At 34.4% G+C, this 13,365-nt stretch overlaps 2 protein-coding genes across 2 annotated transcripts; one reads left to right on the forward strand and one right to left on the reverse strand.

Moving 5' to 3' along the window:
- The first annotated feature begins 634 nt into the window (after positions 1–634).
- LOC145806871 (uncharacterized) lies at positions 635–7,401 on the forward strand. The gene is made up of 9 exons (XM_082904710.1): positions 635–744; positions 2,601–3,559; positions 4,427–5,192; positions 5,406–5,492; positions 5,591–5,894; positions 5,990–6,074; positions 6,376–6,627; positions 6,744–6,883; positions 6,964–7,401. Exons 2-9 carry the CDS (start codon positions 2,603–2,605, stop codon positions 7,148–7,150), a joined length of 2,778 nt encoding a protein of 925 aa, XP_082760836.1. The 5' UTR covers positions 635–744; positions 2,601–2,602; the 3' UTR covers positions 7,151–7,401.
- Positions 7,402–8,325: 924 nt separating this feature from the next.
- On the reverse strand, positions 8,326–12,099 carry LOC145807681 (uncharacterized). Its single transcript, XM_082906311.1, has 2 exons — positions 9,856–12,099; positions 8,326–9,282 (listed from the first exon to the last, which is right to left on the reverse strand). Exons 1-2 carry the CDS (start codon positions 10,943–10,945, stop codon positions 8,828–8,830), a joined length of 1,545 nt encoding a protein of 514 aa, XP_082762437.1. The 5' UTR covers positions 10,946–12,099; the 3' UTR covers positions 8,326–8,827.
- Between the last annotated feature and the right edge of the window lie 1,266 nt (positions 12,100–13,365).

The following is a 13,365-nucleotide window of genomic DNA, read 5'->3' on the forward strand; positions in this document are numbered from 1 at the left end:
TTATCTTTACGGTGAGAGGTTCGAGGTATTCTCGGATCATAAGAGTCTGAAATATCTGTTCACACAGAAAGACTTGAACTTGAGGCAGAGGAGGTGGATGGAATTTATTGAGGATTATGACTTTGAATTGCATTATCATCCGGGAAAGGCCAATGTGGTGGCCGACGCCCTTAGCAGGAAACCTGTTGGTGACATAGCTAGTATAGCCATCCGAGAGTGGGAGATGTTAGGTGCACTTGGAGAGTTTGATTTGCTTCTGGGCGAATCCGTTGAGGCTGCGGCCTTGTTTTCTGTTGTTGCGCAACCTACACTTGTGATTCGAGTGTTAGAGGCTCAGAGGGGCGACCTTGAGGTAGAATCCCTCCGTGAGAAGATTTCTAGTGGGAAGGTTGAGAAAGGTTTGACGATGTATCCCGACCTGAGTGTGAGATACCGAGACCGTCTGTTTGTGCTGGAGTCTCATCGAGAGGAGGTACTCCGAGAGTTTCATCATTCACGCCTTGCGGTGCATCCGGGAGGTACTAAGATGTATCGGGATTTGGGTCGCCAGTTTTGGTGGCGGGGTATGAAGAGAGATGTGGCAGCTTTCGTGTCTAAGTGCCTTACTTGTCAGCAAGTGAAGGCCGAACATCAGAGGTTAAAGCTTCGTTTTCACGGCTCATCATCATCTCAGTCCATCTTCGTCACGTCGCATCTTCATCGCGGGCCATATCAGCTCATCATTCAAGTTTCATCCTAACTCTGGTCAGTTTTTCTACAATACAACTAGATTTTCTCTGGAAACATAGTTAATAGCATTTTATAATAACCTTTCATAAATTAGGGTTTCAATTTCGTAATAAAAAGCTACCTGAATTTGAAAAAAATTATTTCTGTGTATTTTGAAATTATTCTTCAACATATTTGTGTGATTTTATCTGTAAATTTCTCTGGCATTTGAATTTCTCTGATTTTTTATTAATGTAATTTTCTTCTTTCAATTTTCTCTGGCATGTTTATTTTCACAACAATTTTTTGTGTTTTTATCTTATTCTTGAACATGTTTCTGTAATTCTGTCTATAAATTTTCCTGCTCCGTAAATTTCTCTGTAATATGTATTTTTAATTGCAATGTCTATCTTAATCTAGAATGTCTATTGCTTTCTTGCCTCTGTCTTAAGTTTCTCTGGTATTTATAATTTTCTCTTACCACATCACATCACTTTCCTCCCTTGTGTCTTTGTCATTTTAAATTTTCTCTGGAATTTTAATATTGTGGACTGGAATGAATGTTTCTTCTTGGAATTTTCTCTGCCATATGTACTTTGAGAAAAAGTTATTTCTCTGAATTTTGATCTTATTCTTGAATATGTTTCTGTCATTTTGTCTCTGAATTTCTCTGCTTTGTAAATTTCTCTGGAATATGTATCCTTCTCTGCAATGTCAATTACACTCTTGCCTCTGTCTTAAGTTTCTCTGGTATTTATAATTTTCTCTGACCACATCACATCACTTTCCTCCCTTGTGTCTTTGTCATTTTAAATTTTCTCTGGAATTTTAATATTGTGGACTGGAATGAATGTTTCCTCTTGGAATTTTCTCTGCCATATGTACTTTGAGAAAAAGTTATTTCTCTGAATTTTGATCTTATTCTTGAATATGTTTCTGTCATTTTGTCTCTGAATTTCTCTACTTTGTAAATTTCTCTGGAATATGTATCCTTCTCTGCAATGTCAATTACACTCTTGCCTCTGTCTTAAGTTTATCTGGTATTTATAATTTTCTCTGACCACATCACATCACTTTCCTCCCTTGTGTCTTTGTCATTTTAAATTTTCTCTAGAATTTTAATATTGTGGACTGGAATGAATGTTTCTTCTTGGAATTTTCTCTGCCATATGTACTTTGAGAAAAAGTTATTTCTCTGAATTTTAATCTTATTCTTGAATATGTTTCTGTCATTTTGTCTCTGAATTTCTCTGCTTTGTAAATTTCTCTGGAATATGTATCCTTCACTGCAATGTCAATTACACTCTTGCCCCTGTCTAAGTTTCTCTGGTATTTATAATTTTCTCTGACCACATCGCACCACTTTCCTCCATTGAGTGTCTCTATCATGGTTAATTTTCTCTGCTTGTGTATGTAAATTTTTCTTGCATTTTAATATTATGAATTGAAATTTTCTCTGGAATGGAAATTTCCTCAATAATGTGTAATTTTCTCCAGAATGTGCATTTTTCTCTGGTATGTTTATTTTGTTCAATTCTTGATTTCAATATGGTGTACTTCTCAGTGCCATGTTTACATTACTTTGTTTATTTTATCTTTGCTAATTGTGGAATGCAAATTTTCTTTCACTTGCCATGTTTACTTTTTTCTATCATTCATTTTCTCTGGTATGTTTACTTCTATCTGTAATTTAAACAATTATTGAAAATTTCTCTCCCATGTTTATGATGCTGTGTTGATTTTCTCTGACATGTCAAATTTTCTGTAATTTTCCCTTATCTGTAATTTTCTCTGGCATATACAATTTTCTCCCTTATCTGTAATTTTCTCTGACATTTCCATTTTTCTCTGGGATTTAATGTTGACATCTCTATGCTTTAATCATTGTCTAGAAATGGCAAAACGTAAAGGCAGCGAAACACCGGAAACACCAAGCAAAAAACAGAAACTGTCTCAGTCTTCTTATGGACTAGGATCAAAAACCAGCAGCAAAACACTAGAAACACCAAGGAAGCAAGAACAACTCTCTCAGTCCTCTTATCATCTAAGATCAAAAACCAGCACTAAAACACCACAAACTCCTTCCCAAAACACACAAGTCCAAGCTGATGAAGCAACTAGCATCCAGATGAGTACCCCAACTTCAAAAGACTCAAGCTCAAGGGGGAAAAAACCTGTTAAACTCCACAGAAAGAGAGCTCACTACAGCATTCAATTCCGATCCAACCTCTCATCTGTCGTCTCCTTCTTTCAAACACTTAAATTCAGTTCAAAACATCTTCTAGAGCTTCAAAAGACCCCATTCTGGTATTTGATCCAAGCTCTAACCACTGGAAGGATGGATCCAAAGAAATCTAGGAAATCCGATGATGATGTAGTTGCCATAATCCAATGTTACAATGAAAAAACAAAAGCATTCACAGTTGGGAAGAAGAACCTGACCTTTACAACAAATGACATGACCTTGATTTTTGGTTTGGAAGGAGGTAAAGGAGCCATGTCATTAAGATACTCTAAAAAGCCAAAATCTGCATTCCTCAGGAGAAGATTCCAAAAGGACACAAGGCTCACTGGTCCTGTTCTTAAAAATGCCTTGGTCAAAGCAATGAAAGGCAAGCAACCAACTGACTTCAAAGATGTAGCAATCATTGTTACATTGTACTTGTGTCTCACCCTATTTTTTGCAACAAGTGGGAATTCAATAGGTTGGGTTTTTATAAAGTATGTGGAACCTCTTGAATCAATGAAACAGTATGATTGGCCGGAAGCAATCACATCAACATTGATTGATTCTATCATGGCATCGCATAGAACTCCAGAAAAAGTTACGGGGTGTGTCATTGCATTGCTGGTAAGTATAATATCCATTCAAATTTGCAGTTATCATACTTACAAATTTGTGCGTTTACAAAATTTTATTTACTTTCATTTTCATCACAGTATTGGCTATGTGAACATGCAACTATCATTGACTCAGAAGACAGTAACACAATAGACTTCCCAAGATGTGCCAAGTGGAACCTTCAAACCTTGACGAAACAGCTGCAGAAGACACCAGTCCACTCTCTTGCACCTCGACAGGCTAGATTCCTATTGCTACCGAAATCTCAGTGAAATTTCAAAATTTCTCTGACCACTGCTTTGTTTCCCTCCTTGTGCATTGATTGATTAAGATTAATTTTCTCTGAAATATCAATTTCTGTTTTCTTCTTTGTTAACCACTGGTCTATTTCTGCCATTGTAATCAATTTTCTCTGCCATCCAAATTTCTCTGACCACAATTGTAACACATTAACTTATATGCCCTGATTCATTTTCTCTAATATCTGAATTATGTTCTTTGTTACATAATTTTCTCTGGCCCATCAAATTTTATCTCCTTGTGTGTAATTTTCTCTGCCCATAACTTGTGTGCCTTGCATCTTTGATAAACACTGTTTATTTCTACCTTTCTAATGAATTTTCACTGGAATTCAAATTTCTCTGACACAAATATAGTAAAACATTAACTTATAAACACTGCTTATTTCACTGTTTCATAATTTTCTCTGCCCCATAAAATTAACTCCATGTCTCTAATTTTCTCTGGCCCAATACAATTTTCTCTGAAGTTTGTTTCCAATTAGTATCATTTAGATAAATTTTATTTTCCTTATTTGAATTTTTTCTCTCAGTCAATTTTGTAACATTTCTCTAATAAAAGAATCTCCTGTTACAGATTGATAACAAGCAGCTAGTCAAAAACCCATCTGAGGAGTTCTGTCTTGGCAAAAAGACGAAGAAAGAATTAAAAAAGGCAATTGTCATATTCAAGGAGACATTACAAGATCCATCTGAAGATGGAGGGAATGAACAAAAAGAAGGCAACACAGAAGAATACGAAGCCAGCAATGGACAAGAACATCAAGCAAGCAGCACAGAAGAAGAAACCACCAAAGAAAGTGAAGAAATAGAACCAGAAGACAAAGAACAAAATGAACAGAAAGAAGAAGACAGTGAACAAGAAGATGAAGATGAAGATGAACAAGAAGAAGAGAACAAGGATGAAAGTGATGAAGAAGAAAATAATGAGCAGATGGACCAACAACATGATGGCATTTGTGGCTCAACAATGCATCAGCCTGAAGAATTTGAGGAATCAAAGGATGCCCAAATTGCTGATCTACGTCAAAGACTGAAGGCACTGTCTCAATCTAAAAAAGAAGAAGACAGAAATTGGATGGAATTACTTGCTGAAAAGGATATTTCAATAAGAATCCTGACATCACATAACTCAGAACTTCAAGAAAAAGAAAGCACAATCCGAATGAAACTAAGGATGTTGGAGGTTGAAAAAGCAGATGATGCAAAAACAATTCAACAGTTGAGGTGTTCAAATTCGGAGCTTAAAACTGAAAATGCCAAATTGCATGAACAAGTTCAAGAACTATCTGTCCAACTAGCAACACAACCATACCGAACACCAACACAACTTCAACCACAAGGTCAGTGAAAATCTTGAGCCACAAAAAGTTATGTCCTTGTGCCATCATAACTCAGAGAAATTTCTATTTATTATAATTTTCTCTGTCATTGGTAATTTTCTCTGGAAGTTATATCTCTCTCAACACATTAGTTATATTTCTACTGCTCATTTCATTTCTCTGTATATTTTCTTATTCCATTTTTGGTGCTTGTTTGATTTTCACTGTGTATAGTTGGAATGCAACTGGAACAACAACCAACAACCCAACAAGAGCAAATCCCACACAAACAACAACCGAAACAAAAGAAGAAACTCTATGGTAACTACAAAATATTGAATTAAATAAATTTACATATTGAAATATCATCTGTTGCTTCAGAGAAATTTCACTTTTCCTAATATTTTCACTGCCTACAGTCAAAAAAGATCCAACCTCAATGATAAAAAATTTAAAGGCAAAAGAAAGGAAGGAAAAGCAGCATGATCCAGAATTCCAATATCTGAAAGTTGCGAAAGTGACTAGAGCTTCAAAACAAGCTGCAAAACAAGTTGAGCAAAGCACGAAGGACAAAGAAGTGCTTGATGCTGATGCATACGTCTTGCCTCAACCTATAAACATCACAAAATCTTGGGTCTTTCCACAAACTCTTCCCATTTCAAGATTGATAAAAGATCATATAAAAGACATCTTGCAGCACATATCAAATGTGTCTGGGCTTGAGTAAGTACAACAAACAAAATAGAACATAACAAACAACAAATTACAAAATTATGTTGCATTAACAACAATTCAATCCCTTCTTTGTCATCTTGTAGAGCTTTAATTTGGACAAGTGAGTTGAATATCATTACCTTTGAAGACATTGGAAACCTCATAAAGCAAAAAGAAATTGCCAACAATGTAAGTCTTTCCCTTTCATCAACATTTCTCTGCAATGTTCCATCAGCCTTTATAAAACAATATTATAATTATAAATCATATTTTTCAGGTCATTGATGGCTATGGAGAGATCTTTTTGGCTGACCAAATCAGAGAGAAACAACAACCAACCTCATTTTTTTTCACATCCATGTGCTTAGTATGTTACTACTATTTTATTTGATTTTCTCTGGAATTTACTTTCTACTTTCTCTTCTTAATATACTTCTTGAAGTCAGTTGTGTCACTGACAAAACCATTTTTTGATTTTCTCTGAGCACAGAATTTCATCAACATGACAGAAAATCAAAGTTTTCGAGTGTCCTTATTTGACAAGCATATTGAAACAGCATGGAGGAACTATAGGTTCCTCCATTTCCCAATAAATACTGGAGGTAATGAGAAGTCCACACATGGAAATCACTGGACCTTGCTTGTCCTGGACAAACAAGACAATTTATGGAGGTTCTACAACTCACTGAGGCCAAGGAGGGATGATGCAGAAGACAAATATGTCAAAGATGCAAAACAATTGGTAACGAGTGCAAATTTCTCTGATCCATCATCATCTTTATGTGATGATAATTTTCATAGAATCCCATTGACTTGTCCGTAAATTTCTCTGTTATATAAAAATTATTTTTTTTGCAGCAAGATTACGTGGAGAATTTTTTGAAAGCTTGTCTTGAAAGAGACGCTCAATCACAACCCTCTTTCAAATTAATTAACTCACAAAACACAAGTTATGACTTTGAGTATGTCAACAATGCTCCACAACAAGAAAGCGATTCGTAAGTTTCATACATCTATAAATAAGATAATTTCAGTTGCATGTTTCTTAAAACTAACCATACCTATAATTTGTATGCAGTCTGGATTGTGGCCTCTTTGTCTGCTATATAATGAAACAATATAGCAAGCATGAACCTATCAAATCCAAATTGTCCACACAAGAGATAAGGTTGATGAGGGCAGAACTCATAGAGAGATTTGTGACCGAAGTTGGCCGGTCATGGACTGAACCAATTGAAATACCCCCAGAAGAACCACAAATGTAATAGTGAAACTAGTGAAAGGAAGACAATGTACATATCCACACAGAGAAAATTGTCTCACATATATGTATATATCCTTTCTTGTTGATACATTGAAGGAATGATGATCCTTGACGTATATGTATATATCCTTTCTTGACTAATCTAAATTTCATTTTTTTTTTTTATTTCGACTAATGTAAATTTCAACAATTGTCTGCCAGAGAAAATTGTCTGCAGAAATTTCTCTGGTATAAACTACCAGAAATTCACAGAGAAATTTAACTTGTATCGTCCCAAGGGGATGCCTATATGATCATGTAATCTGTAAAACTTTGTGTTGCTACAAAAAAATCATCAAACTCAACAAAACACAAAGCACACAGTAATTTTATCTGCCACTGGAAAATTTCATTGCATGAATTTCAAATTTCAGAACACAATGCCCATATAGTTTTCTCTGATGGTGAAAAATTTCTCTGGATGAAAATTTCTCTGGCTTTGACACAAATTTCTGAGTTCAAGTGAGTCCAGAGAAATTCTTCCCTGGTCCAGAGAAATTCTCAACTCAGAGAAATTCTCAACTCAGAGAAATTCCAAAAGAGCTTGATTTTGTTTCTCGGTTGTAGAATAATTTTTTGAATGCTCTGTCTGCTGTGCACATTTCTTGAAATGACTGATATGAAGCTACCAGAAATTTACAGATAAATTTAACTCATATCTCACCAAAGAAGGTGCCTATATGATCATTCAATCTCTAATGCACTGTGTTAGTACAAAACAATTATCAAATTGAAAAAACACAATCCACACAGTACTTTAGTCTGCCATTGTCAAATTTATGTGGATGAATATGAAGCTTCAAAACACAACACACAGAATTTTCTCTGCCATAGGAAAATTTCTCTGGATGAATTTGACAGGTACTACAAACCCACTGCCTATAGTATATATCAACAAACACACTTTAACTGATATTGAAAAATTTCTCTGGATGAATTTGATTGATATTATTATATACACTGTCCAAAAAATAAATTTCACAAAACAAAATACACAAAGTAATCATCAAATGTATTATTCCATCAATAAAATGTATAATCCTCAACTATTTACCAAAGGTTCCTTGCGTGTCCTCTTATTATGGTGACCAATACTCTCACAACGACTACACTTAATCACCCTTTTAAACTCTCCAGTAGAAGCAATTCTGTTCTTCTTCGGCCTCCCAGCAGGTCTCTTGCTCAATGGAGGTAGAATCATAGCATCTTCAATGCTACACACAGGTTTTTCAACAGTTGGAACTGGGCCAATCGAAAAGGAGTATGCTTGACGATACATATCAGCATGAAAAAATGGTTCAACAAATGAATTCAAATTCTTTCCACTCCTAAAAATTGCAGCAACAGCATGTTGACATGGATACCCATTTATTTCCCATTTTCGACATGAACAAGTTCTCAACCCAAGATCAACCATAACCGAAGGAAAATAATGCACTTCAAAGACATTATCAGATGATAAACTCACATTCCATGTCCTCCCGTCCAAAAAAGACTTCTCCAACACACTATCCATACGAGGACACAAAATTTTATTCCATTTACTAGAGAGCAGCCTCCTATCAGACCTCATATTCATGATTTGCAACCGTATCATGTCCACCAAATTTGTTATTGGCAAGTGCCGAGCTTCTCGTATCTATGAATTGAATGACTCAGCAACATTTGAATACATCTCACCATAACGTTTCCCTGCAAAATATGCATCACTCCAATTTTCATATGGTAAACTTCTCAAGAAAACACTCACAATGTCTCCTCCCTCACTTTTTAACTCATTTAACTTGAAATGAAATGATGCCTTTGTTGGAGCATATGCACATTCTGAAAACTTGGACACAATCGTCTCCCTAACCAAATTTGTGTTTCCACATGACAACTTATCCCTCAAATTTCTCTTTAGATGTTCCAGACAAAATCCATGAAAGCAGTTCGGGAAAAACCTAGCAATTCCCTCCACAATTCCACAATGTCGATCTGATATGAAACTTATCACCCTTTCTGATCCTAATACTCCATATAAATGTTCAAGAAACCAACACCAATTGTCTTTATTCTCAGCATCAACAACAGCAAAAGCTACAGGAAAAAAACCTACAAAACAAATAGGAACAAGCATATTAGGTACACACATGCAGAGAAAAATAGAACAATAAACAACCAGAGAAGTTTGACACTGCCAACATCCAGAGAAAATTCACACATTTGCAACATCCAGAGAAAATTGAATAAGTGACCAGCTACAGAGAAAATTCACACAATCATAATATACAGAGAAAATTCACTTAGTGACCACCTACAAAACAACAGAGAAAAATAGAACAATAAAACAACCAGAGAAGTTTGACACTGCCAACATCCAGAGAAAATTCACACATTGGCAACATCCAGAGAAAATTGACTTAGTGACCAGCTACAGAGAAAATTCACACAATCATAATATACAGAGAAAATTCACTTAGTGACCACCTACAGATACAATTCACACAATGACAACATCCAGAGAAAATTCATACACTGACAAAAATCCATTGAAAATTCTCACAGTGGCCACAACAATAGAAAATCCACACAGTGGCCAAAACCAGAGAAAATTCACATTCACTCAATTCCTACATGTATAGAAAATTCACATACTTAGATAAAAATAGATATATTTACAATTACCTTCATTCCCATCTTTCCCCGTTGCAGCAAGCATAACTCCTTTGTATCGTCCTTTCAAAAATGTTCCATCAAGAAAAAGCAATGACCGACAATATTTGAAACCAGCAATGCATGCATGAAAAGCCACAAACACTCTTTTGAAACGCTTGTTATCTTCAAAATCTAACTCAAAACGACTCCCTGGATTGTTCTTCAATGCCTCATCAAAATACCACCGTAATTGATCAAATGACAAACAAGAATCCCCATATGTACTACATTTTGCTTTCTCAACACTCAACCAACCACAGTTATAACTAATTGAGACCCCATACTTGTCTTTCATTTCTTTCACAACATCCACTGGACGAGTTAAAGGTTTTGCACTTACCTCTTCAAGTATCAGCCCAGAAACCAAGCTGGAAGTCATCCTCGAATGTTTACTCGTACGAACCGCCACACCACACGTATGTTCATTGTTCAAAGTCCTTATGTAGAAGAACCCATTTGTTTTTTCAACAGAAGCATGTACACGCCACATACATCCCCTTGATTCCTTATATGCACATTCTGCCGTAACCCTCAGCTTGTCATTTTTAACATACGTAAACTGAAAACCAACCTCAATAGCATACTTGCATAAAAAAGTACGGAACTCAACCACACCACCCTCAAACTTTTGTCCAACACTCGTAATATTATTCCGCCAACTAGCCGACAATAACACCTTTTCTTGGTGAGAATAAAACTTAGAGAGTGAATTCCTTTCAACATCCACCAGCCTATCACACTCACCATCCACAACATCTACCCAATTAGACCCCACTTCATCCTCTTCATCAGAAGTACTACATCTACTAACTGAAACATCAACTATATCAACACCGCGTGCACAAACAACCCTCAACATATTCAGAAAATCAATATTATTTCGAACCATACAATTCGGATGGCCCAAAATAGAATATGAAATACACATAGTCTCAGGTTTCAAATTCTCCCATGTTTTACACAAAATGCCAACCAATTCCTCAAAATTCAATTCGCATGAAACATTAATGACAATAGTATCATTCCCATATTTGCACAGCAACAACACTGCACTGTCCATTGAAACTGAAACAAAAAACAACAAAAAAAATCACAGAAACACTTCACAATAACAACATAAATGTACAGAGAAATTTCTAAAAATTATAATTTTCTCTGAACTTAAAATAAAACTCCAAAGACATCTACAAACTGATATTCACCTTCAAGATGATAAAAAACAAAATCACAGAAACTTAATGAATCACAGAGAAATTTACTGCTAACAATTAAACACAATTATAGAAAAAAAATCACATAGAATACAAGTCCAGAGAAATACTTTTCTCTGAACTACAAACTGAAAGTGAGTAACAAACTTACAATTTTCTCTGAACTACAAATACAAGTATAGAGAAATTTATGAACTTACATTGACTTTCTCATATTCTATCTCCATTACAAACTTCTAATAATATGTCCATATGCACTTATAATTTCCTCTGGACTACACAAACAATAGTGCAGAAAATGAAATTTCTCTGGTTTGAAAAAACATAGAACACAACTATAATTCATCAGCATGTTGATAAAAAACAGAGCACCAAAAATGAACTCTAAACATCAAAATCACCTACACTGTCAACACTATCTGAAATTGATCAAAAAAACAAAGAATGAAAAATTAATTCCAAAAATAAAAATCAACTCTATCAAGCTGGCCTCTCTCTAAACAAAAATCAAAATACATTTGGAATCTAAATCGAAAACAAACCTAATCCAACTCAACTCAAAAACCTACGCGATCAACACACTGTCAACACTCTTTCAAATTGATTAAAAAACAAATAATAAAAAATTAATTCCAAAAATAAAAATCAACTCTATCAAGCTGGCCTCTCTCTACACAAAAATTCAAAACAAATATCAAAATGCATGTGCTATCTCCATCGAAAACAAACCTGATTCAACTCCACTGAAAATTTACGCGATCAATACACTATCACACCACTGAAATCTCCGACGAAATCTCCAACAAAATCTACACGATCGTAGCAATCTTTCTCGTCAACTCCACTGAAATCTCCGACGAAATCTCCACCATAAAATCTCCACTGAAATCTCCGACGAAAACTCCGACAAAATCTCCCCTTCAAATTCGGTTTCCAAAATGTATCAGTTAAGTCAACCATATAATATTCAAACAAATTTATGTTATAAAGGAAGGGTAATTTAGGTACTTTATAACCTAAAATAAATTTGAGGGACCTTAGTCATCAAAACATATTATAAAGGACCTCTCCTCATATCAAAAGTAGAGGAGGGACCTTAGGCCAATTTTCCCGAACAAAAAAGGAAAAATAAAAAAAAAATACACAAGTAGAGAGAATAATAAAAATGGGAGAAATAAAAAAATAAAAAGAAAAGAGAGAGGAATGTGAGATCATGGGATCATGGGTGAGAAAAGAAAAAAGTAAGGGAGAAAAGCGAGAAAATAAAAATGTACATGTAGGAGATTTTTTGTAAAATATATCTCAGCCGTTATTTTATAATTTGAATACATCTAAGCCATCCAAATGTCCTAGTAGGACAAATGTGTGTAGGACAAATTCAAAAACCATCCTAATTTATTATATAGATTTTGAAGATTCATATAAGGTCTAAATTTATAAAGTCTATCAGGTATTCAATATATTTAAAAATAATAATTAATTGTTCAAATTTATTTAATTTGTGGATTATAAAATTCATTAATTTAATCTCCATTACACACAGTAGAAAATCTGGCTTCTAATTCTGGGATCGTAGACTTTTTCATATAATATGAATAAAAATAAGTGAACAAAAAGAAGAAAATAAAAAAAATACACAAATAGAGAGAATAATAAAAATGGGAGAAATAAAAAAATAAAAAGAAAAGAGAGAGGAAGGTGGGATCATGGAAGGATGGGTGAGAAAAGGAAAAAGTAAGAGAGAGAAGCGGGAAAATAAAAATGTACATGTAGGATATTTTTTGTAAAAATATCTCAGCCGTTGTTTTATAATTTGAATACATCTAAGTTGTCTAAATGTCTTAGTAAGACAAATGTATATAGGATAAATTCAAAAACCATCCTATTTTATTATATAGATATATAAATAGATACGTAGATAGATAGATAGATGCCATAGAATTGAGTAGGAATGTCAAATAATTGAATAGGTTCTTCAGAGGGATGGATATACGGTGCACACACACACCCCACTTTCTCAATCCTTCTAGAACTCTCCTAATTTTGCTTCATTAAGTTAATTGATTAGGAATAGCTTAATGTATTAATTACATTTTAATTTAATTAAACGTCATTTAATCTTACTTATTCTTGATTAGCACATAATTAAGTTAATTATAACCAATTACAAATCTTACATAATTTACTTAGTTTAATTTGACTTCTATTAGAGTCCAATTAATTATATTTGAATTGATCAATCTAAATCAGATTTTTAGTCAAACTCCCA

This window comes from Camellia sinensis, chromosome 14 (assembly GCF_055761805.1).
Source record: "Camellia sinensis isolate YWXY chromosome 14, ASM5576180v1, whole genome shotgun sequence".
Classification (NCBI taxonomy): Eukaryota; Viridiplantae; Streptophyta; class Magnoliopsida; order Ericales; family Theaceae; genus Camellia; species Camellia sinensis.